At 43.3% G+C, this 22,202-nt stretch overlaps 1 protein-coding gene across 2 annotated transcripts; it reads right to left on the minus strand.

Annotated features, from left to right (window-relative positions):
* Positions 1–337: 337 nt before the first annotated feature.
* sfpq (splicing factor proline/glutamine-rich) lies at positions 338–13,420 on the minus strand. Of its 2 annotated transcripts, none has more exons than XM_084313428.1 (11): positions 12,340–13,420; positions 11,097–11,189; positions 9,320–9,508; positions 8,923–9,224; positions 8,690–8,785; positions 7,775–7,971; positions 7,240–7,324; positions 6,865–6,979; positions 6,639–6,687; positions 6,214–6,368; positions 338–834 (listed from the first exon to the last, which is right to left on the minus strand). In XM_084313428.1, exons 1-11 carry the CDS (start codon positions 13,276–13,278, stop codon positions 724–726), a joined length of 2,331 nt encoding a protein of 776 aa, XP_084169554.1. In that variant the 5' UTR covers positions 13,279–13,420; the 3' UTR covers positions 338–723. The 2 variants fall into 2 exon arrangements, with proteins under 2 accessions (XP_084169554.1, XP_084169553.1); XM_084313427.1 differs by having other exon boundaries at positions 11,097–11,195.
* Positions 13,421–22,202: the final 8,782 nt, after the last annotated feature.

Consider the following 22,202-nt stretch of genomic DNA (forward strand, 5'->3'; position numbering starts at 1 on the left):
GAAATGCATCTTGTGTTTAAAAAGAAAATGGCATAATTAAGCTTCGGCCTTGATGCAAGATGTTTGTTTGGCAAAGAAATCTTAAAAGTGAGAAAAAGTAGAGCAGGACAGTGTCTATACAAATTTTGCCCAATGAAAGGGCAGAGCAGCTGCAAAACAGCCATTTATGGATACATTTAAGACTGTCCACTTATTTAAGTTTAAAATTCTCAATCCAGTAGGTAATATTCCTATTTTTCTTTGTTCAACAATTGATCTAGGGCAACTACACAGAACACATCTTGTTGCCCGTTTTTTTGCTAACTATTTGACAAATTTCACCTGTCCATGAATAAAATGAGATTTGATAGAACTGAACTCTTTATTGGAATACATGCTTCTACTTCAATTTTTAAATGGCACAAAAACACAGCCATAGATAGAAAGTTGATAGATTTGAACAATTACCACTTCAACGACGAGTAACAGAGCATGAATACAACTGTAAAGAAAATTATACAAGGGTGAGCTAGCGCCTCTAGATCACATGGGTGACTACTATTATCACCACTACTCAAAATACAAAATAAAATGGAAAATATCGAACTTGCCATAAAATGTACGAGTCTTCAGGCTAAAATGCAAGAACACTTTGAACTTAAATACAACAGTTAGGACTCAATAGTTGTTTTTAAAGAATCTACACACAAAGAGTGCTGCTATGAGAATGACAACGAGCATGTTTTAAAAGCGGGGTTTCTTGGCAGGTCCATCAAACTCCTCACGGACCCTGCCAAACCCTTGCTGGCCAGAACCCATGCCCCTTTGACCACCCTGTTGGAAGCGCTCATTGCGCTGCAGGGAGCAATTTACCACGGAGGTAGATTGAGAGAGAGAGGGGCATTGGATCAGTGCAAAAGCACACAGTTCATGTCCATAGGGGGAGGGGGGGGGGGGAGGAGGGGAAAAGGGAATGCCGAGAGAAGTGGTTCGTTTTTATATTTTGTGAGATTTACAACACAAGCAGCAGGAGACACATCCGATGATTACGTTCGTTCCAATATGAAGGTCCACAGGTGCCACAGGTTACATACGGAGAAGGAAGAAAGGGTAATGCTTTCGTTAGTCAGTGCCTACCTAGCATGGTCTCTCCACTGCATGCCTAAGATTGACCTAAATTCTTCACTGGTGGCAAATGGTGGAGTACTTTGTGAATGCCAGCAAGCAGTCAGCTCCTCACGGTCACAACGTGTGTCGATGCTGTAAAATGCCAACATTTCTACGTAGAGAGGAATCAAGTAAATCAGATAAGAGTATAATAATGTTCCTTATATAATCGTTAAATGAATGCACTTGTTGTACAAACATAATTTATGGGGGCGGGGGCTGGCAGGCTAACGGGCGCTTTCAGACCAACTATTGGAGGAACTACCCCTTTTTTTGTGTCCACACTGCAGGAAGTGAAGATTATTAGCTCCTACTTCAGGGTAGGTATTCTACAGCACAATAAGAACCTGAGTGATGCAAGTGCAGTAATTGGGGGAGACGACATCTCATGTTCGTGTGGTCAGCTGTGCTCAGCTGGAGAGCAGACCAGCCAATGCCAGAGTCAACCTCGTACTGTAGATGAAATACCTGTGCCGTCAGAACAGTTTTTAGTTTGTAAGTTACGTATTTAATGTTCGCTATTTGACCATTTGACCACTCATCTCGTCATCAAACCAGGAAGTGCTTAGTTCTTCTAAGTAGGGATGCACAGACCAACTTTCAGTCCAGATGCCAAAACCTGGGCTTTGGTGGATATAGAGTACAGATCAGATCTAGTTTTAATGAGTGTAGACTTGGACCGTCAATTTGGAGTCATTAGACAAAGATTAAGAGTGAAGTAATGTGTCAAAAATGCAGCACATCAAGTGACTGCTTTGATTACTGGTACGTTAAGACGCATTTCTTGGCATCATATTTTAGTATCTGGGAAATTCTTCTATTTTAGCCTGGTATCAGAGCACCCCTAGTTTTAAAGTTAATCAATTTAGTGATCCAACTTCTCAGCGAATTACGACAAGACCGCATGTTTGTGTTTATAGGTGAAGCATCAAGTTATTTCCAATGTTTGCTATTTGGCCAAACTGGCATGCAGGCAAGGTTTCCCCACTACATGCCCAGCCACTGTCCAGTCTCCGGGAAAAAGGCAGAAGTGCGGCCAGCAGGGTTTCAGTTAATTTTTTATTTTTTGCCTATTTCAAACTACCGGACAAATGGGATCAATTCCGGTCAGAGTTTATTGAGCTTAAAAACAATTGATAGGCCTATATAAAGAATGACATCATCAAGGCATTTATAATATTTTAACTTAAAACTAGGCTACTTTTTAATATATTCCAAATAAAATAAGTCTCGAGACTTCGTGCTGCTGCCGACTTGAGTTGTCGGTGGGCAGTCTGCCCGACATTAATAAACAGCAGTCTGTTATAGTCACATTTTTATGAGCTAACGAATTCCGTTATATTGGACATTTGTATTAATTATATCAAGCGAAGAACTGATAAATTTGGCAGAGAGAGACGGCAACATTATTGTGGGTTTGCGTGATGTATATCTCCACCTCCCAACGACTTGGTGCTGCTGGATTTGCGAGAGCATGCAGCCGCAGAGAGCGGCGTTTTCACGTCCGGTCTGGGGACCACTCAGCAGCGCCCCCCACCCAACAGCTGAATTGCCAATGGCTGAAATAGAGTACTGCACTGTGCGGGCACAGCTCGGGTTCTGTGGCTCTGCAGCTGCATGCTCTCGCAAATCCAGCACTAAGCTCCGGCTGACAACATCGTTGTCATTATTAGACCTGCTTGGTGAAGCAACGATGAAACAAATGTAATGATTGTTTCGTTCATCGCATAGGCTATTTAATTTTAGCCTATTTTAATACAATTCAAATAATCAAATTGTGCTTAGAGGGAATTATTTTCACGGACATTATGACCGGAGAGATTAAATATGTCGGACTTCAACAGATTTTGCCGGTCAAAAACCGGTAATTACCGGACAACGGGAACCCTGGCGACCAGCTTACATCACTTCAGCGATCCTATTGGTGGTGCGAATGCAAATGGGGGGGGAAAAGCACTGAAGATATGTAGTTCTCTGGAGAGCTCCCAGGTGAGCAGTTCCAACTTCCTATCAGGGAGTCCCCAGAAACGGTTGGTCCAAAAGCGCCTAATTGAATTAGCTACTCTTTTAAGTCACCACACACACTGCGTTTTTGGCCATCTTTAGCTCTTCAAGACTAAATCTTTCGGCGTGAACGATTGCCGGCTGACCTTGGGGTCGTTCGTCCTACAGGCTCCTACAGGCTCCGGTGAGGTTCAGTCAGTCTCAGTAACTCAAGAGACTGGTGCCACAGAGGGATCCCGGTGAGGTACCAGAAAGCACAAAGCAATGCCCACATGCTTGGAAGGCCAGTGTATAATAAAAAATGAATTTAAAAAAAAATAAAAAGGGACCTTTGTGTCATAGATTTAACTGGTCTTGCACACAAAGTGCCATGCCTGTGAGCCTCTACTAGGGGCAAAGTGGCTAAACTATGAGTGAATTACTGAATGACTGACAGTTCTATGGCATATGAATGCATGCCTCGTGTCATCTGGGACATAACTCTGACCACGACAGCTGCCGGGGGAAGCAAACTACGTAACAAAAAAAGCAGATGGAAATAATTGACCCATCTCAAAACAGACATCTTTTCCTTTGGCCGACTGAACACAGTTGTGATTGGAGGATGAAGAAACTAAGGCGGGGTTTGAGATGGGTCGATTTGTACATGTGGTGCGATGTCGTGCTGGGCCAGCAGTAAAGTGAGGCTGAAATGGTGCATGTTGGCCGTTGCAGGATGCAGCCTTGCATCACCCCAGTATGACAGCCTAGGGGCGCCAACTCCAACAGTCCCAAATGGTCGATGGCAACAATCTGGCATATAATACATTTAAAAATATGGCAAAAATCGCAGTGTGTGTGGACGCCCTTAAGTCCCCCATCTCTGATGGCATAGTCTAGATAAATTAGGCCGATTCAGATGAGGGGGTTCTTTTTCAAGTCAGTCGATTCTCTCTCCACAACGGCCAGAGATCTTGAATTATGAAAATGACTGCCAAAGACGGCATCGTACAATGATTTGGCAACAGACAAACCTAACAATCATATTACACAGGACATTGACATGGTCATAAATTCATTAATGTGTGTGCTAAATATTCTTTTCAGGAGAGGTTTTGAGTTCAAGGAAATCTTGAATCTGGACAGAGCAGGCCACAATTCATAGCAAGAGCACAGCTAAGTAACAGATTAGGCTACATTTAAATGCTGTGGTCAAAGTAAAAGTAAAGATGAGCTTGAAGGAATAAAAATTATGTCTTGTGAGGACTAGGACTGCTGACATCAACTCACTTTTACTAAATGATGACATACAAAACAGTGGTGCAGATTTAAGCTAAACTGTAGTCCTGCAAACGAGTTGGTTTCACACCAAAGCATAAGCTTTGCTTCCACAATAGTAGTCTGAAACTATTTCCAATTAATTTTTTTATCCACTTTCTCCTTATTTCCTATTTTTCTCCCATCCCAATTTTCGTGTATCCAATTATCCCTTCCCCCGTCTTGAACGTTGCTCGACTATGCCCCCCACTGGTCGGTTGTAGAGAGGATAGAAGCCTTGCATCACATGTTCCCTCTGGCACACGGAGGCAGCCCGTCACATCTTTTTGCCTTCCAGCACGGACTCTCAATGGCGAGGTGTAACGCATGGGAGGCTCACACTACCCTCGCCACTTCCTGTCTCTGCTGTGCAGGCGTCTCCCAACTGACCCGTAGGGGTCGCTGTCCACAATGTCCAATCCCCACCCATCGACTTCCACCCGCTGACTCTGCCAAATGAGCCAGTACGACGGCCGGCCCAAGCCGAAGGCAATGGTGAGACTGGGATTCGATACCGGAGTCTCTTGCATTGGTGACGAGCGCAATCTCCGCTACGCCACCCAGCCGCCCACAATTTTCAATTCCTGTGAGGGGATCAATGATGATAACCGAGCAACAAGTCTAAATGTCAAAAGCTGAGCATATTTATCCATTTGAAATGATCTGCTAATACAAGAATGAAAGCAGATCTCAAACATGTTTTGCATTTGAGAATTTCTTTACACATTTAGAAACCATGAAGCAACTATATCTTTACTAGTTTACTAGACTCGTGTAGCAAATGTATGCCAGTGGCGAAGCAAAGATCAGTACTAAGATCCTGCTGTTCACTCAAGGCTCAACTAGCTAATGAAATTAAGGGATATTATCCAGTATACAGACCTACAGAAGGAGCGGTTGCGAGGCCATGTGTGCCACCCTCAGTTCCAAACGTTATGCTCTGCAATTTGCACATGTTCACCTTTACTCATTTTTTAAAAGCCTCAAACTGTCAACCTGCACTAAAACATCTGATTTCAACTGCTTGGGCCCAAAAAAAGTGACCGTTCAAAAGTTACAAGTTGCTACTCTACTAGCAGGCAGTTCACTACTTCCATGTCGCAGAAGTTATTCTCAAGAGAGGTTCAAAGACTTCACATTGCCACCCCTAGATTACTCAGGTTCTTCACACAACACTTGTATCCTTCAATGATATACGAATCTATCGGCACAGTATGGACAATAGGATTTACAACTACGTCAAACCCATATTTTCAGCCATGGCAGGGAAAAAGGGAGGGAAAAATGCTTCGGGATGACATTCTTCCTCTTGCCAAGAGACGTGCCTGTCCAGCTCACAGGAGACAGGGCTTGCAATAGGAGGTCCACAACACACAGGCTTGTAGCAGAGCCACTGATCTGTTTACAGTTCGGAGAGAGCACTGCAGAGCAACTCGCTATAGCTTAGTGCAGGTTGACTATTTTCAGCTGGAACGCAGGCAGAGTCTTGTTTAAGGAAACTGAGGGCATGGCTCGACATGGATGAACACACTTTCGGGCAGGCACCACATCTAACGCACTCAACGTGCATCAAGAGCCATCTAGTGACGCGTGGCGTCATATGGGAGCATATCCACAGCTCTCCCACTCAAACTGAATTTACTAGCCAAAAAAACACCAGCTTCACTTCTCCATTAACGCAACTGGGAGACTTTTCCAACAAGTAGGAAAACCAGCCACAAACTAGTACTAAGAACTACTGATCTATCCCTATGTGGGATACATTACCATTTCGTTGGACATCAGGCCTCCACCACCTCCGGCTGCTGCTGCAGCTGCTCCTCCGGCTCCGCCGGCTGTGGCTCCCCCCATGCCCTGTTGTCCCTCAAAGCCCATTCCGCTCATGGGGAACTTCTGGTTGGGTGATGTGCCAAATGGCATGTCTAACAAGGACAACAAGACTGCATGTCATACATTTACAGAGGGCACAGACATCAGAGAAAGCCTGCACGGGGGCCTTCCTAATCAGAGGAACTAAAATATCCATAAATCCATCGTGGATTCTAAAATTCACCGTTATGCCGGCAGAAATGAATTGTTCCATAGTTTAAAACGTTTTCACTTCATCAGCAACCTACTCATTCGTTAATGACTGGAAAAGAAAAGGTAACTAGTGACTGGCTACTAAGTAAGAAAATAAATATATTACAAACCGGTCATGCCCATGGCTCCACCTTGACTCATCCTCATTTCTCTGTCCCGCTAGAAGATAAAAAGCAAAAGGGGAAGGGAGGGACACCATTACACCACTTAATGAAATGAAAAACATGTCATTACTTCTAATTGTTAACCACCATTATAATCCACAATATCAACGGTCCACTCTGAAGCCCTTTACTCTCCAGAATAGAGTCTACAACCAGCAGCAGTTCTACTCACGTCCATGAAGTTGCCCATCCCTCTGAACTTCTCCTCCCTCTGGCGACGCATCTGCTCCTCGACCTCTCGGTGGCGGATCATCTCCTCCTCGCGCCTTTGGCGCTCCTCATCCTGTCTGTTTAAACACAGATAAATATCTTAGACATGAGGAAAATGTTTTACAAGGGACATATTGTGGAAAGTGGGTTTTGCTTAGTCGGTATATGAATTTGGCAGTCTGAAGTGTGATGTCAATAAGATCTGGAATGCACAAGGTACAGGCGTAAAAATATTGATTTATGACCAGATGTCATTTGCGGTCCGCCGATGGACCGCACAGGTGGAACAGGTTAAACGGCCTGATGATAATAGCTAAACAGTCTAAAATGTAAATACCTGAGCTGCATCTCTTTTCTCTTGGCCATCTCCGCACTGTGCATCTCCTCCATGCGCCTGAGCTCCTCCTGCCGCCTCAGCAGATCTGTATGAAGACATGGAAATTGAACTCCAGCAGCAGTCATTTAACGTCAGCAGTCGTCTAATGGATTCAGAGTGTTTCTTTGATCGGTTAAATCCTTAAGACTCCAAATGATTGCAGCCCATTATAAGTCACTTAACCGTAACTTGCATTTACCCGTCTACGCATGATGACCATTATTGGGTGAGTTTATCATCACTGTTTAGATTTAGAATAAACACTTTCATATCTGGAAATTTTAGAATGTATATACACATATTTTAGAATTATATCCTTGAATGTATTTTTATTCTTATTTTTGACTAGCTAAATGTTTATCGTGGGCGATCTGTAGTGCTGAATTTCGCTCAGGATCAATAAAGTCCTTCTATTCTAACAGCGAGACACGAGCAGAGTACTAGGTGGTCTTAATTAAAGAACCGGCATTCCTAACGTGTACGGCACCACACTTGCCTTGGCGCAGCATGTTGGCCTGGTGCTCATGGTAGGCGTCGTCCATCTCACTCTCCAGCTTCTCGCGGGCCTCTCTCATGTTCTTCTCCACCTGCTGCCTCTGCTGCTTCTCCATCTCATCCAGAGACTTCCAGCGCTTGCTGTACTCAAACTCAAAAGTGCCTGGACGGGCGAAACGAGGGGGCTCCTCTCGTTCCCTGAGGGCAAGAAAAACACAAGCAGGAATGTTATCAGGACATCAAACACACGCAAAGAACATCAGGAAATTACAATAGGAGCTAGAGGGGATCCAAGGAATCTCCATTAGGGTTGAATGTATGAGTTCAAATAAATAAATGCAAATCAATAAATCACAAGAATCCATGGGTAGACAAGACTACCACAGGGCATATGTTATGGTGCCCAAAAATAGTTAACTTGATAGTAATATTTAACTACTTTACTCTAGTCATGACATTTGCTAAAAGTTGGGCACTCCTACGTGTCGAGCAGAAAATGATTCCCTACCTCACCTTTTCTCCAAGAGCTAATGATAGTCAACAATAGACAACAGCTGTGTTCCAGAAGAAATTAAATCCTTACACATTAAAAGTCTCCATCACATCTAAATCTGACAATATGGGGGGTAATGGTGTTGGTAAAGTGTGGCATTGTGTCCCAAAAGCGACAACCCCCAACCCCCCCAGAGAAGGCGTGTGAATTGATTTTGAACAGCTGTGAAACCAAGAACACACAACCCCCCACCCGGACCATCTGCCGGACATGAAGAGATCTGGGCTAAATCATTTACACTACAAAGACCACGCGGTCGCCCAGCACCTGGCCACAGTGAAAAGAATTCACTTGACCATTCATCCAACAGGAAGATAAACACGATTGCCAAGTGGGGGTTGGGGGAAGAGAAGCAGGGCTTACTTCTGATATCTTGGGTTCTTCTGTGCCAGCTTCTCTGGAAGACCATCCTCATCATCGTACTGTTCGAGGGGCTCAACAGCAACGGGACGGGGTGACCTGTGACCAGGAAGAAGGTTCAATCATGATGACCGTATTCAAAAGCATCAAGGCTACCTAAAAGAATGTTGGTTTATATATGGAATAAGTAATTCACAGATACAACCCACTGGGCTACAAATTCAAAAGCAACTTACGTGGTGAGCAGAAAGACACCATCGCAGCAGCGGTCCAAGGCCTTCCTGGCCGCCAGTTTGGAAGCGTATTCCACGATGCCCCTTCCGGAGGAGCGCCCGCGGTCGTCCACAATCACCACCGCCCGCTCCACAGCTCCAAACTGCGAGAAGGCCTCTTCTAAGAGCTCGTTGGAGACGAAGGGGCACAGGTTCTTTATGGACAGAGCTGCAGAGTGAGTGGCAAAGCGAACACGCAGTGGCCTGCCTTTCATGGGTATATCATCGAGTTCTGCCTTGGCGATCTCCGCCAACGTACGGGACTCCTGTAAGAGACAAAGGGGAAACGACTGTAAATGAACAAGACACCGAAGTGAAGGTTCTCAGAGTGTATATGTAAGGCCAATGTGGTTATGCTCACCAATCGAATGAAGCCAAAGCCTTTGTTCTTGTTAATGAAGATCTCGCTGGGCTCTCCATATTTTGCAAATAGCTTCTTGAACTCCTCCTCTGAGATGTCATTGGGCAGGTTACCAATGAACAAACGGCAGCGCTGAGTGTAGGTCTTTTCACCGGGTTTGAGCAGCACAGACAGCGTTGCCCTCAGCTCCTGTAGATTAATTTCAATAATCAGGATAATCCAAAATGCAGAAATTGGCAAAAGGCATAAATCAGTAACAGGGTTCCCACGCTTGCATTGACATTTTTTCCATGCTACCTCCTGATTTTCCAGGTACCATATTAAGTGATCTATTAATAAAAAAATAAAAAAGGCTATAGTAGATATAAGAATGAATGTTACAAAATGTATCAAGACTAGACTATTCATGTTAACTAGTATAGAAGTAATGTCACAGCCTAATGTGAAAATGTATTGGTAGTTAGCTAGCAATGCAAGCTAGCCAACACTAGCTAGTAGCTAGTTAGTTAGCAAACTGAATGTTGGCTAGCAAGATTGCGCTCCATGTCATACTTGTAACCATCCCATTTTTCCAGGATTCTGCCGTATTTCAACCTTCTCTCCCGCCGTCGCCACGTTAAAATATTTTCCTGTATTTTCCCACATTTCTTTTTATTTATACAAAATGGCTGCAATTCCCCTCTGTGACGATAGGTGGAAGCAGTGTAGATTAGACCGCTAGCAAAGGATGTCAGACCAGAAGAAGGTTGCCAAGAAAATGTCGGGCAAAGTGGGGTTGTTCCCGGAGAGCTCACTATGCCGTGGTTTCTCAGTGTATAATGAATGGTGCGCTCCCTCAACATGCGAGTAGGGTGAGCCAACATCATTCTTTAGGCCAAATAATACCCTACTTTATACTATATTATTGTCAGTCGTTTAATGTAGTCAGTCTTACATTGGCACTGCTTTAACATTACATTTACCCATAATCCATTGCTGTATTAGAGGTGCCAGTATAACTTTTGTAAAGTAATGAAGCGCAAATGTAAAGTTAAATACACAATGAAACAATATCTTTATCTATATCACATAAAACAATAAAACAAGATTACCGTTTTTAATTTCTACTCATTCATACAAAACAAGACAGACTGTAGATGTCAAGGCTCCAGTGTTGGCTGGGAAATGCATGTATTTGACCCTTCTATTGAGATCGCGAGTAATGTTATTATTCCTGAAGTCCACCAATCCGAAACTATACTTTTAAAGTCCATATCGCCAAGTTGCCTGTATCAAATTCCAACATACCATATAGGATGCCAAGAGGGTTTTTATAAACTCATGTTAATTTTGTGCTCAATAGTTTCATTTTATTACCATTTTACACATCATCCAATACAATTGTCCAGGACAACTGGTTCTATTTCCATGTAAGTGTTCACTTCTGCTCAGTTTCCATGACTTTTCCATACCTGGAAAATGAAAACATTAATTCCATGTTTTCCAGGTACCATGGGAACCCCGAGTAAACCTACATGAGGCCAAAATCTTAGATCTTTGATGTCAGTTTTGACCATCTAGCACGGCCCCTGACTTATTAAAAGGTGCATTTCTAAGTCTAAGATACACTACCAGAGGACAGCCTTAAGTCACAAAGCCCATATATAATAACCTTGACCTCGGGACACAAGTACACAACAACATAGTTGGCATCACAATCTTAATAAAAATGTATACTCTGATGCAAGTCAAATAAGTTAGTATTACTATATTAACGTTTAATAAACGTTCCACATACATTACTAGGGGCGGCTCCATCGTCCTTCGCGGCTGGCGCTGGAGCCGGAGCCTTCTTTTGTTCCCGCTGTTCCCGTTGTTGTTGCTGCTGCTGCTGTTGCTGTTGAAATTGACAACACATTACAATCAATTCCCATTTAAAAAAAAACACAAGCACTGCTTTAAATTAATGGTAATAAAGGATCCAAATATATGATATCAGTGGTACAGCCTGCCCTAACAAACTAGAAGGATGTGGGGGGGGGGGGGGGGGAGATACCCAAAAGAAAAAAAATTACACCCTGTACACGGGTATGGCGTAAATATAAACTACAAATTAGCCAACAACCTGATTGAGTAAATGTATTTATTACAGTGTAAGGTTTGATTTTATGCCCCTCACTTTATTGCCACGCAGTCTGTATCGTCACATCAATTTGATTAGGCCTATGTCACATGTACGCGTAAGACTATATATATTAACGGCAAACGTTATATCCCTGGTAAAAAAAAATCCAACATGGACATTGAGAGTTTATCCTTTAAAACGTAGCTAGAACACAACATAATACAACGGTAGCTAAATAAATCGAAGCACGTACTGCCCTAGTCAGGGAAAAGCCTTCCCATCCCCCACACGCCACGATGCATTAAGCCACAGCCAACTTTACCTAGATATCAAACATCCCCTAGTATAACAACACGATGTATTTATGGAAATCGATAATGCTAGTAGATATCTTAAACTATAAATACTTCGTTATCTAGAGTTTAGACAATGTGTGATGCGATTAAGACGTTTATAAATGTTCGCGAGGATGATCTAAGATGGCGGACGTCCGTGGTTCGTTGTAATGGAGCGTGTGGGGTCCAGCTGCAGCGCCGGAGAATCCTCTCACTGGGCAAGCCTGTGGCAGCCACGAACCTGCGCTGTTTTAAGTGAGCGTGTTGGATTGATTGAACATTTTATTAATGTTCGCCTTGTTTCGAACTGGTTATGCTTAGTTTCTTTAGAGTAGGGCGATAGACCAGCAGCCCTGATTCCAAACTCCTAAGCATAACAGACTTCGAAAGAGGGCCTAAGCAGTGCCCAGTGAGGATTCTCCGGCGCTGCAGCTGGACCCTATTGGAACGACCATGTATAAACTCTGTTCCTCAAGTGAAACACCGCCCAACCCCCACAAAACATTTAGACTTAAAGCTCAGTTACAAATTTAATATATGTGATTTTTTTTTTAATAAAGTGTAATCAACGTTCCACATACTTGGTGGTGGCTTCCATCGTTCCCGAATGAAGACCTCCTTTGTTCCCGTTGTTGTTGATGATGCTGCTGGTTATGTTGCTGCTGCTGGTTATGCTGCTGGTTGTGCTGCTGCTGCTGCCTGGGGCCCTGTTTCGGGCCCGGTGCCTGTGGTGGGAGCATCGGCAACTTCGCCTGTGGTGGGAGCATCGGGGCCTTCGCCTGTGGTGGGAGCATCGGGGCCTTCGCCTGTGGTGGGAGCATCGGGGCCTTCGCCTGTGGTGGGAGCATCGGCGCCTGTGGTGGGAGCATCGGCTTGGGTTGATTGTTAACGTTAACATTGCCTTGTTGTTTCTGCTGTTGGTTCTGATTCTGATTCTGATTCTGGTTTTTGTTGGCTTGGTTTGGTGGAGGCGGCGATGATAGGTTTGGCTTCGGTGCTGGAGACACGATCTTCGGTGGCTGTGGGGCTGCGGGGGCAGGGGCGGGCGCCGGGGCCTTGGCAGGGGTCGGGGTGGGAGTAGGAGAAGGAGTCGGTGTGGGAGTAGGAGTCGGGGCAGGCGATGCGGCGGGGGCAGGCGAGGCAGCGGCGACGGGCGGTGTTTTCTGCTGCTGCTGCATCGGGCCTTTCATCGTCAGCGCCGGGCCTGGGGTCGGGGGAGGCCGGATCCCAATGCCCGGCTGCTGGGGAATGATCGTCGGCTGCTGTGGCTTCGGGGGGGTCGCCTGTGGCACCTGCGGCACCTGTGGTACCGGGGTCGGTAGTTTGTTGAAGTTATTGCCCTGGTGTCCTCCTCGATTCTGCTGGTTTTGGTTCTGAAACGGGTGATTTCTGAAATTCGGGTTCCCCATCAGTCCACCTCGCATCGGTCCGCCGGGGCCGCCGCCGCCGCCCCTGCGCTGCTGAAATGTGTTCATTGCACCGCCGCCGCCGTAATTTCTTTGATTGAACCTCTGAGCCATTTTTTCTTGGCCGGTTCGAATTACCAAAAATACCAATGGAAAAAAATACGAAAGCGAAGAGAAATGGCCGTCTGGTAACCGTGTCTTTCTCCTAGATCAGCCTTCTGGTCTGTCCTTGCTCTCAAAATGGCGTTCAGTGTCAGCAAGCAGCAGGTTTTATGGCGACCAGCGAGATGGAGTGTTGGAGTCCCTCCTCTTCCGGGGCCTATTTTGAAACAGGAGGAGGCGGAGGAATATTAGCCATTTTTGCCTTTTCACAGATAACACCGACAAACATTTTAAACTAGGAATAAAAGTAAAAATAAAAATACACAAATACAAACGGGGCCATCGGAGGTTCTAAACCTTTTTAGTTTCCTTAGCCTCTATCTGTCAAAGATGTTGTCTCAGGAACCTCCATCTGATCAAATGTCTGTTGTATAATCCAGAATTAATAGTGGATAAAGTGAAAACTATGATCACTTTTATATTATTTTCTCATTGGCCTCGCTCTAGTGGAAAGGAACCCAACCTCACCCCTGCCCACTTTGACAACCTAGGATGGCTTAGAGTAGACGACAGAGTACAGTAACTTGCAATGGGCCTGGTCTACAAAATACACTACGCGACCAAGGTACCCATGTACATGTCAAAATACTTCCCAAAGGTCAGTGAATACCACGATCACAACACCAGAGGGAGCTCCACAAATCATGTAAAACCCAGATTCGGCTCAAACAAGGGACTAAACACGTTTAGCAATTATGCCACATCAATGTGGAACGCCGTAAAGGAATGTGAATCACTACCCACTTTCAAAAACACTCTCAAAAAACACCTACGTGAGACTGCAATTCGAAACTGGCCCCTACAAATGTCCTAACCTAGTTGTACAGTAAATGACCAAGTAAGGCTTTGTCAGTATTCCAATGTACAGTGTAAAATGTGTGTGTGTCCCCTACCCAACCCCCCCCACCTCCAATGTACAGCCCTTACCCGCCCACCCAACCCCACCCCACCCACCCAACCTCCTCCAATGTACAGTTTCTACACCAAATGTATATACACTCTTTTTCTGGACACTTTTGTATCACAAACAGTACTGTATTTGCAAATCTGATATGTCATAAATGTATAGATGTAGCAGTACTGTCTATCTGTATGTCATGTATGTCATATATGTTATGATGAATTGAAAATGGGGGACCCTGATGTAAACAAGACGAAAGTCTTTCTCTGGTCTGCATCCCCTTAACAATTGTATGTATTGAGCTGTACTGTACTGTACCCATTCTGCAATCTGTTAATCAATTCAATTCAATTTCTTTAATGACCACCCAGCCAGGCTGGTGGAATTTGGTTTCAGTGCATAGCATAGCAGTTCCAACATAAAACATAGAACATATAACATCACTTACAGCGTACATAAAAGAAAACACAATTACATAGATACAGTTCAGAGTTGTCCATGTCCATGTCAGCAGAGGTAAGGGGGGTTGCGGGGGGGTACTACAGGGAGGGGGGGGGGGGTGCTACAGTGAACTGTGGTGTTCCACAAGGAAGCATACTAGGACCACTACTGTTCCTAATTTATGCAAATGACATGTCGTCAGCTTGTGACTGCAACTTGTTCCTGTTTGCGGACGACTCAGCCCTGCTGGTCTCTGACAAGAACAAGTTACAGGTTGAAAAAACCCTCAGCTCGGAACTAGGCAAAATCTGCATATGGCTCGCCGACAACAAACTATCATTACACATGGGCAAAACAGAGTCCATTCTCTTCGGTTCAAATAACAAACTCAGCAAAACAGACGGTTTCTCAGTTACAGTGGGTGACAATATTGTCACAAGGAAAGATGAAATTACCTACCTAGGTTCCATCCTAGAGGCTAATCTTTCCTGTGACAAAATGGCATCCAATGTAATAAAAAAAGTCAATCAACGAACTCGATTCTTGTACCGGATCTCCTCCCTGGTAAACAAGAATACCCTGAAGACTCTGGCAGGAGCACTCATTCAAGGGTACTACGACTATGCTTGCACCTCATGGTACCAAAGCACCTCAAAGGCACTAAAAACCAAATTACAAACATCTCAAAACAAACTAGTCAGACTACTGCTTGACCTGACTCCTAGAACCCACCTCACCCCTGCACACTTTGCCAACCTAGGATGGCTTAGAGTAGACAACAGAGTACAGCAACTTGCAATGGGCCTGGTCTACAAGATACACTACACGACCAAGGTACCCATGTACATGTCAAAATACTTCCCAAAGGTCAGTGAATACCACGATCACAACACCAGAGGGAGCTCCACAAATCATGTAAAACCCAGATTCGGCTCAAACAAGGGACTAAACACGTTTCGCAATTATGCCACAACAATGTGGAACGCCCTACCCAAAGCTGTAAAGGAATGTAAATCACTACCCACCTTCAAAAACACTCTCAAAGAACACCTACAGGAGACTGCAATTCAAAACTGGCCCTACAAATGTCCTAACCCAGTTGTACAATAAAGACCAAGCATGGCTTTGTCAGTATTCCAATGTACAGCCCCACCCAACCCCAACCCACCTACCCAACCTCCTCCAATGTACAGTTTCCATGTCAAATGTATGTTGGTATTCCAATGTACAGTGTGTGTCCCCCCTACCCCCCCCCCCCCCCCCCCACCTCCAATGTACAGCCCCACCCCACCTACCCAACCTCCCCCAATGCACAGTTTCTATGTCAAATGTATATACTCTTCTTCTGGATTTTTTTAGTATCACAAACAGTACTGTATTTGAAAATCTGGTATGTCATAAATGTATAGATGTAGCAGTACTGTCTATCTGTATGTCATGTGTGTCATATGATGAATTGAAAATGGGGGACCCTGATGGAAACAAGACAAAAGTCTTTCTCAGGTCTGCATCCTCTTAACAATTGTATGTATTGAGCTGTACTGTACTGTACCCATTCTGCAATCTGTTAATAAACTTTTCAATCAATCAATCAAAACAGGGAGTTCAGTGGGGAAGAAGCTGTTTTTGAACCGGGATGTTTTGGTGGTCAGGGATCTGTAGCGCCTCCCGGAGGGCAGCAGCTGGAAGATGTGGTGTGCTGGGTGAGTGGGGTCGGAGATGATTTTTCTGGCTCTCCTGATTGTGATTTGGCGGTGGAGTGATTCGAGAGAAGGGAGGGGGGTGCAGATTATTTTTGAGGATTTATTGATGATTCTTTGTAGTTTGTTTTTTGAGTGAGTGTCCAGATTGCTGTACCAAACAGTTATGGAGAAGGTGAGGATGCTTTGTATAATGGCCTGGTAGAAACGGAGCAAGAGATGTTTATTGACTCTGTATTTCTTAAGCTGGCGGAGGAAGAAGAGTCTTTGATTTGCTTTTTTGTGTATGTGGTCTGTGTTGGTTTTCCATTTGAGGTTATTGCTTATGTGAGTGCCGAGAAATTTGAAGGAATCTGTGGTGATTATGGGTTTGCCGGAGATGGATATGGGGGTTTTGGGGTTTGGCTGGCGTCTGAAATCGATGATGATAAACTTTTCAATCAATCAATCAATCAATCAAACCTATGAGGGCCGACATTCCACTCTACTGGTTACAGTTGCTTACTCGTAAGTAGCACTTTCATTGATAAAGAAAAATAAAGTCTCTTTACAGAAGTGGTCCTAAAGCTATTTTCCTAAATATTCACGTCACTACTACAAGGTAAGAAAACGGTATTTTCCCAGTCTCCAAAATCACAGCCGACTCGACACATGACAAAATTCCTTCACACACCTGAAATCAACTTGCCGGCTCTTTCCACAGCAAAACGGTATAGGCAAGGCACCCGGGTCTAGAAATGCAGGTGTAACAGAGGCAACTCGCCCCTGCCACGAATTCGACCATGCCTTGAGTGGGAGTCGAACCCCAGGCGTCCGCACTGCGGGCGACATCACAAACCGCTGCGCCAAGAAAGGAATTCCCTTCTAAGCGCTCAGTTTGGATGCCTCTGGGGAGTGAGTTTTACACCCGTTACACTCACCCCCCCTAAACTCACACCACCCAAGGCATCCGGGTCACGGCACCAGTGTAACAGAGGCAACTCGCTCCTGCCACGAATTCGACCATGCCTTGAGTGGGAGTCGAACCCCAGGCGTCCGCACTGCGGGCGACATCACAAACCGCTGCGCCAAGAAAGGAATTCCCTTCTAAGCGCTCAGTTTGGATGCCTCTGGGGAGTGAGTTTTACACCCGTTACACTGGCGTCAATCTATGTTGTTTAGTCTATCTGTTCAGTACTGCTCAGCACTGTTTCAAGATGCACACTGACCTCTCATGAGAGAATTGTTGAATATATATAGATACACAAATGTTCTAGAATGTTTGGTTATGACATCATACTGACATCACAAATGTTCTAGTATGTTTGATTATGACATCATACTGTCACATCACAAATGTTCTAGCATGTTTGACATCATACTGTGACATCACAAATGTTCTAGGATGTTCTATTATGACAAATAAGACGGTTCAATGACTTTATCTAAATCCAATCAGTATTCCTAATGCCGGTTCAATGTAAGGTTATAAAAATAAACATATAAACATTCATATAATACAATAACCTAAATATATAGCTTTGGCCCTCTACACAACCTGAGCATGACATACTACTGTAAGAGCAAAATGGCCACCATATGGGCCATAGACATCTATTAATAAATGTTAGCTTGAAATGCTAACCATTTGAATACCAAGGTATTTTCTTATACTCATATCTGGCAGACATTTCTAATTATAAGGGATGTATTTTGTGCCATGTTTTGAATGTTACAAATATATCCTTCACACACCTGAAAGCAGTAAATCAACTTGCCGGCTCTTTCCACAGCAAAACGGTAGGCAAGGCACCCGGGTCTAGAAATGCAGGCTTCAATCTATGTTGTTTAGTCTATCTGTTCAGTACTGGTCATGCACTGTTTCAAGATGCACACTGACCTCTCATGAGAGAATTGTTGAATATATATAGATACACAAATGTTCTAGAATGTTTGGTTATGACATCATACTGACATCACAAATGTTCTAGAATGTTTGATTATGACATCATACTGTCACATCACAAATGTTCTAGCATGTTTGACATCATACTGTGACATCACAAATGTTCTAGAATGTTCTATTATGACAAATAAGACGGTTCAATGACTTTATCTAAATCCAATCAGTATTCCTAATGCCGGTTCAATGTAAGGTTATAAAAATAAACATATAAACATTCATATAATACAATAACCTAAATATATAGCTTTGGCCCTCTACACAACCGAGCATGACATACTACTGTAAGAGCAAAATGGCCACCATATGGGCCATAGACATCTATTAATAAATGTTAGCTTGAAATGCTAACCATTTGAATACCAAGGTATTTTCTTATACTCATATCTGGCAGACATTTCTAATTATAAGGGATGTATTTTGTGCCATGTTTTGAATGTTACAAATATATCCTTCACACACCTGAAAGCAGTAAATCAACTTGCCGGCTCTTTCCACAGCAAAACGGTAGGCAAGGCACCCGGGTCTAGAAATGCAGGCTTCAATCTATGTTGTTTAGTCTATCTGTTCAGTACTGGTCATGCACTGTTTCAAGATGCACACTGACCTCTCATGAGAGAATTGTTGAATAGATACACAAATGTTCTAGAATGTTTGGTTATGACATCATACTGACATCACAAATGTTCTAGAATGTTTGATTATGACATCATACTGTGAATCACAAATGTTCTAGAATGTTTGACATCATACTGTGACATCACAAATTCTAGAATGTTCTATTATGACAAATAAGACGGTTCAATGACTTTATCTAAATCCAATCAGTATTCCTAATGCCGGTTCAATGTAAGGTTATAAAAATAAACATATAAACATTCATATAATACAATAACCTAAATATATAGCTTTGGCTCCTCTACACAACCTGAGCATGACATACTGTAAGAGCAAAATGGCCACCGTATGGGCCATAGACATCTATTAATAAATGTTAGCTTGAAATGCTAACCATTTGAATACCAAGGTATTCATATCTGGCAGACTTTTCTAATTATAAGGGATGTATTTTGTGCCACGTTTTGAATGTTACAAATATATTCTAATGAACTCAGAATAGCTTCACAAAATACAACCCTCGTAATTTCAAATGACAGCATGCACGATGAGTGAAACAAAATGGTTTTCATAGCTAACAATTTTTTTTGTGTCTATGGAAAATTCCCATTGGACCGATTTCTGGGTCCACTGGTTTTGATTGCACCACAAATTGAATCTAAAGATATTTTACTGCACTGTTTATAAACATTACCAATGAACAAGCCCTTTACAACCACAAAAAAACTACAAATACAATTAAAAACTAATTTACCCATTGTCCAGTGTAGTCCATCAAAAGTTGAGACGACGAGAGAATGAAAATATGTCTCCATTTCTGTTTATTATTTTTGGTGGTGGAGCTACCCATTTCTTTTTTTACTTTTGGACTGATTGGGCCTTTAAGTGGTTTTGTATATTTTTTTCTTGTTTTTCAGTCTTGAACCACAGGTTTCTCCAGGTCAACAGCTCCAAAACAGAAGCCATGCTGATCGGTACCCTACACCAGGTCCGGTCATCCACCATCACCACCATCTCCTTCTCCGGTCAGGACATTCCCCTCTGTCACCAACTTGGGCGTGAAAATGGACCCCCCAGAGGGGGGGGGGGGGGGGCAACAGCGATATGCAAAATGATAGAGAAGGGGGAAATGCAAACATTACAAAAATTAAAGGAGAAATTTGGACTAGAAAACAGGGACCACTTTAGATATCTACAGATTAGAGATTACTATAATAAAGAAATAAGAGGGGACAAGGACGAAGAACAGAATGGAATAATTAGGATGATAGTAAGGGCATACGAAGGAGGGAAAGGAAGGGTAATATCAACACTGTACCGGGCTATAATGACCAGCAAGGGACACACGACAGACTACATAAGGGAGAAATGGGAGAGAGCTAACTAGAGATAGGAATAACAGGGAAGGAATGGGGTAACATATGCAAGGTGCAACATTCAACAACAGGATCGAGGATATGGAAAGAGTTTGGATGGAAAAACATAATCAGATTCTTTATAACCCCAGAGTTGAAGGGAAAATATGCACCAACACAAAGAGCATGCTGGAGGATGTGTGGGAAGGAGGGGGCAAATCACACACACATATTCTGGGGATGTCAGAAGCTGAAGGGGTATTGGGAGGAGATAGGGGAGGCAATGATCAGAATATTAGGATACGGATTACCACAAACGGGACTGGTGCTTTACTTAGGGGACCTGACACACAAGGGAATACAAGGGGGGGACAAGTATTTAATAAAGATAATGTTGATATCGGCCAGAAAAGCAATAACGAGACTGTGGTACAAGGAAGACCCACCGACAATAGCACAATGGGTAGGAATAGTAGAGGCGATACAGGATATGGAGAGGATAACGCACATGCTGAGGCTACAGGAAGAGAAATTTGGAGAAAGATGGGTAAAGTGGGAGGATTATAGAGGGAACGAAAACGACATCACAGAGGAAGAACTAAATGCAACACAAGAGGGCGAAGGGTAAAGGAGGAAAGAAGTTCAAGGAGGGTCTCTGAACCCATGTCACACACTTTTGCTTTAGTTATTATTTTCTAATTTTTTTTTTTGGGTATTACAATTGTTTTATGTTTTTTGTACTTTATTATTTATGTCTGTTTAACAGTGTTGTATTAATATTCAGGGATGATGTGGTTTGTATATGGGTGAATCAAAAGGCAAAGAGAAATTTTATATAAAAGAAATAGAAAGGGCGAAGGATAAGGGAAGAAAGAACACATGTTTGCCTTAGTCAGTATTTAATCCTTTTGAGTAGGTATCAGATTTTTTATGCCTGTTTAAGGGCGGTATACAATCAGTCTTTGTATTAAGTACCTGGAAAAACAACTGTAGTGGAACCATATAACTAACCATGCTACCCATGTAACCATTTATGTTCACTGCATTCTCTCTTATTGTGTTGTTAGTTTAATTTTTGTGTAAGTGTTGTTTGTCTATAAATGTTAATAAAATTTTAAGTTTAAAAAAAAGAAAATGGACCCCCACCTCACATACGAAACTCACATCAAACACCTCTGCAAGACCTCTTTCTTTCACCTCAGAAACATCACTAAACTCCGTTCCTCACTCACCCTGGCAGATTCTGAGAAACTCGTCCACGCCTTTGTTTCCTCCAGGCTGGACTATTGCATGAATGAATGAATGAAAACTTTATTTAACAGATTGCAGAATGGGTACAATACAGTACGGCTCAATACATACAATTGTTAAGGGGATGCAGACCTTAGAAAGACGTTTGTCTTGTTTCCATCAGGGTCCCCCATTTTCAATTCATATAGACATTTATGACATACACAACATACATGACATTTATGGCATAGGGACATATAGGTATTTAGTACTGATACATTTGTGACATAAACGGTATTCAAATATACAGTACTGTTACCCCTAGATCCTGACAGAGTATATACATATGATGGGGAGGGGACTGTACATTATGAGGGGGTGGGTAGGTGGGAGAGAAATATACGTACGGTGGGGAGGGAATATATACATGCGGTGGGGAGGAGACTGTCTATTAGGAGGTGGTGGGGGTTTTGGGCATTTACGGTGGCCAGTTTCGAATTGCAGCCTCCCGTAGGTGCTCTTTAAGAGCGGTTTTGAATGTGGGCAGGGATTCACATTCCTTTACAGCTTTGGGTAGGGCGTTCCACATTGTTGTGGCATAATTGCGAAACGTGTTTAGTCCCTTGTTTGAGCCGAATCTGGGTTTAACATGATTTGTTGAGCTTCCTCTGGTGTAGTGGTTGTGGTAT

This window comes from Notolepis coatsorum (genome assembly GCF_963971535.1).
Source record: "Notolepis coatsorum genome assembly, chromosome: 4".
NCBI lineage: Eukaryota > Metazoa > Chordata > Actinopteri > Aulopiformes > Paralepididae > Notolepis > Notolepis coatsorum.

What these genes read in the sequence shown, in the direction of transcription:
- sfpq (XM_084313427.1), bottom strand. Translation starts at nt 13,278, where the DNA reads ATGGCTCAGAGGTTCAATCAAAGAAATTACGGCGGCGGCGGTGCAATG. An exon ending in GGTGTCTTTCTGCTCACCAC is followed by an intron (nt 8,786 to 8,922) that starts GTAAGTTGCTTT and finishes TCCTGGTCACAG; the next exon opens with GTCACCCCGTCCCGTTGCTG. An exon ending in GCCTGATGTCCAACGAAATG is followed by an intron (nt 835 to 6,213) that starts GTAATGTATCCC and finishes TGCTCCCTGCAG; the next exon opens with CGCAATGAGCGCTTCCAACA.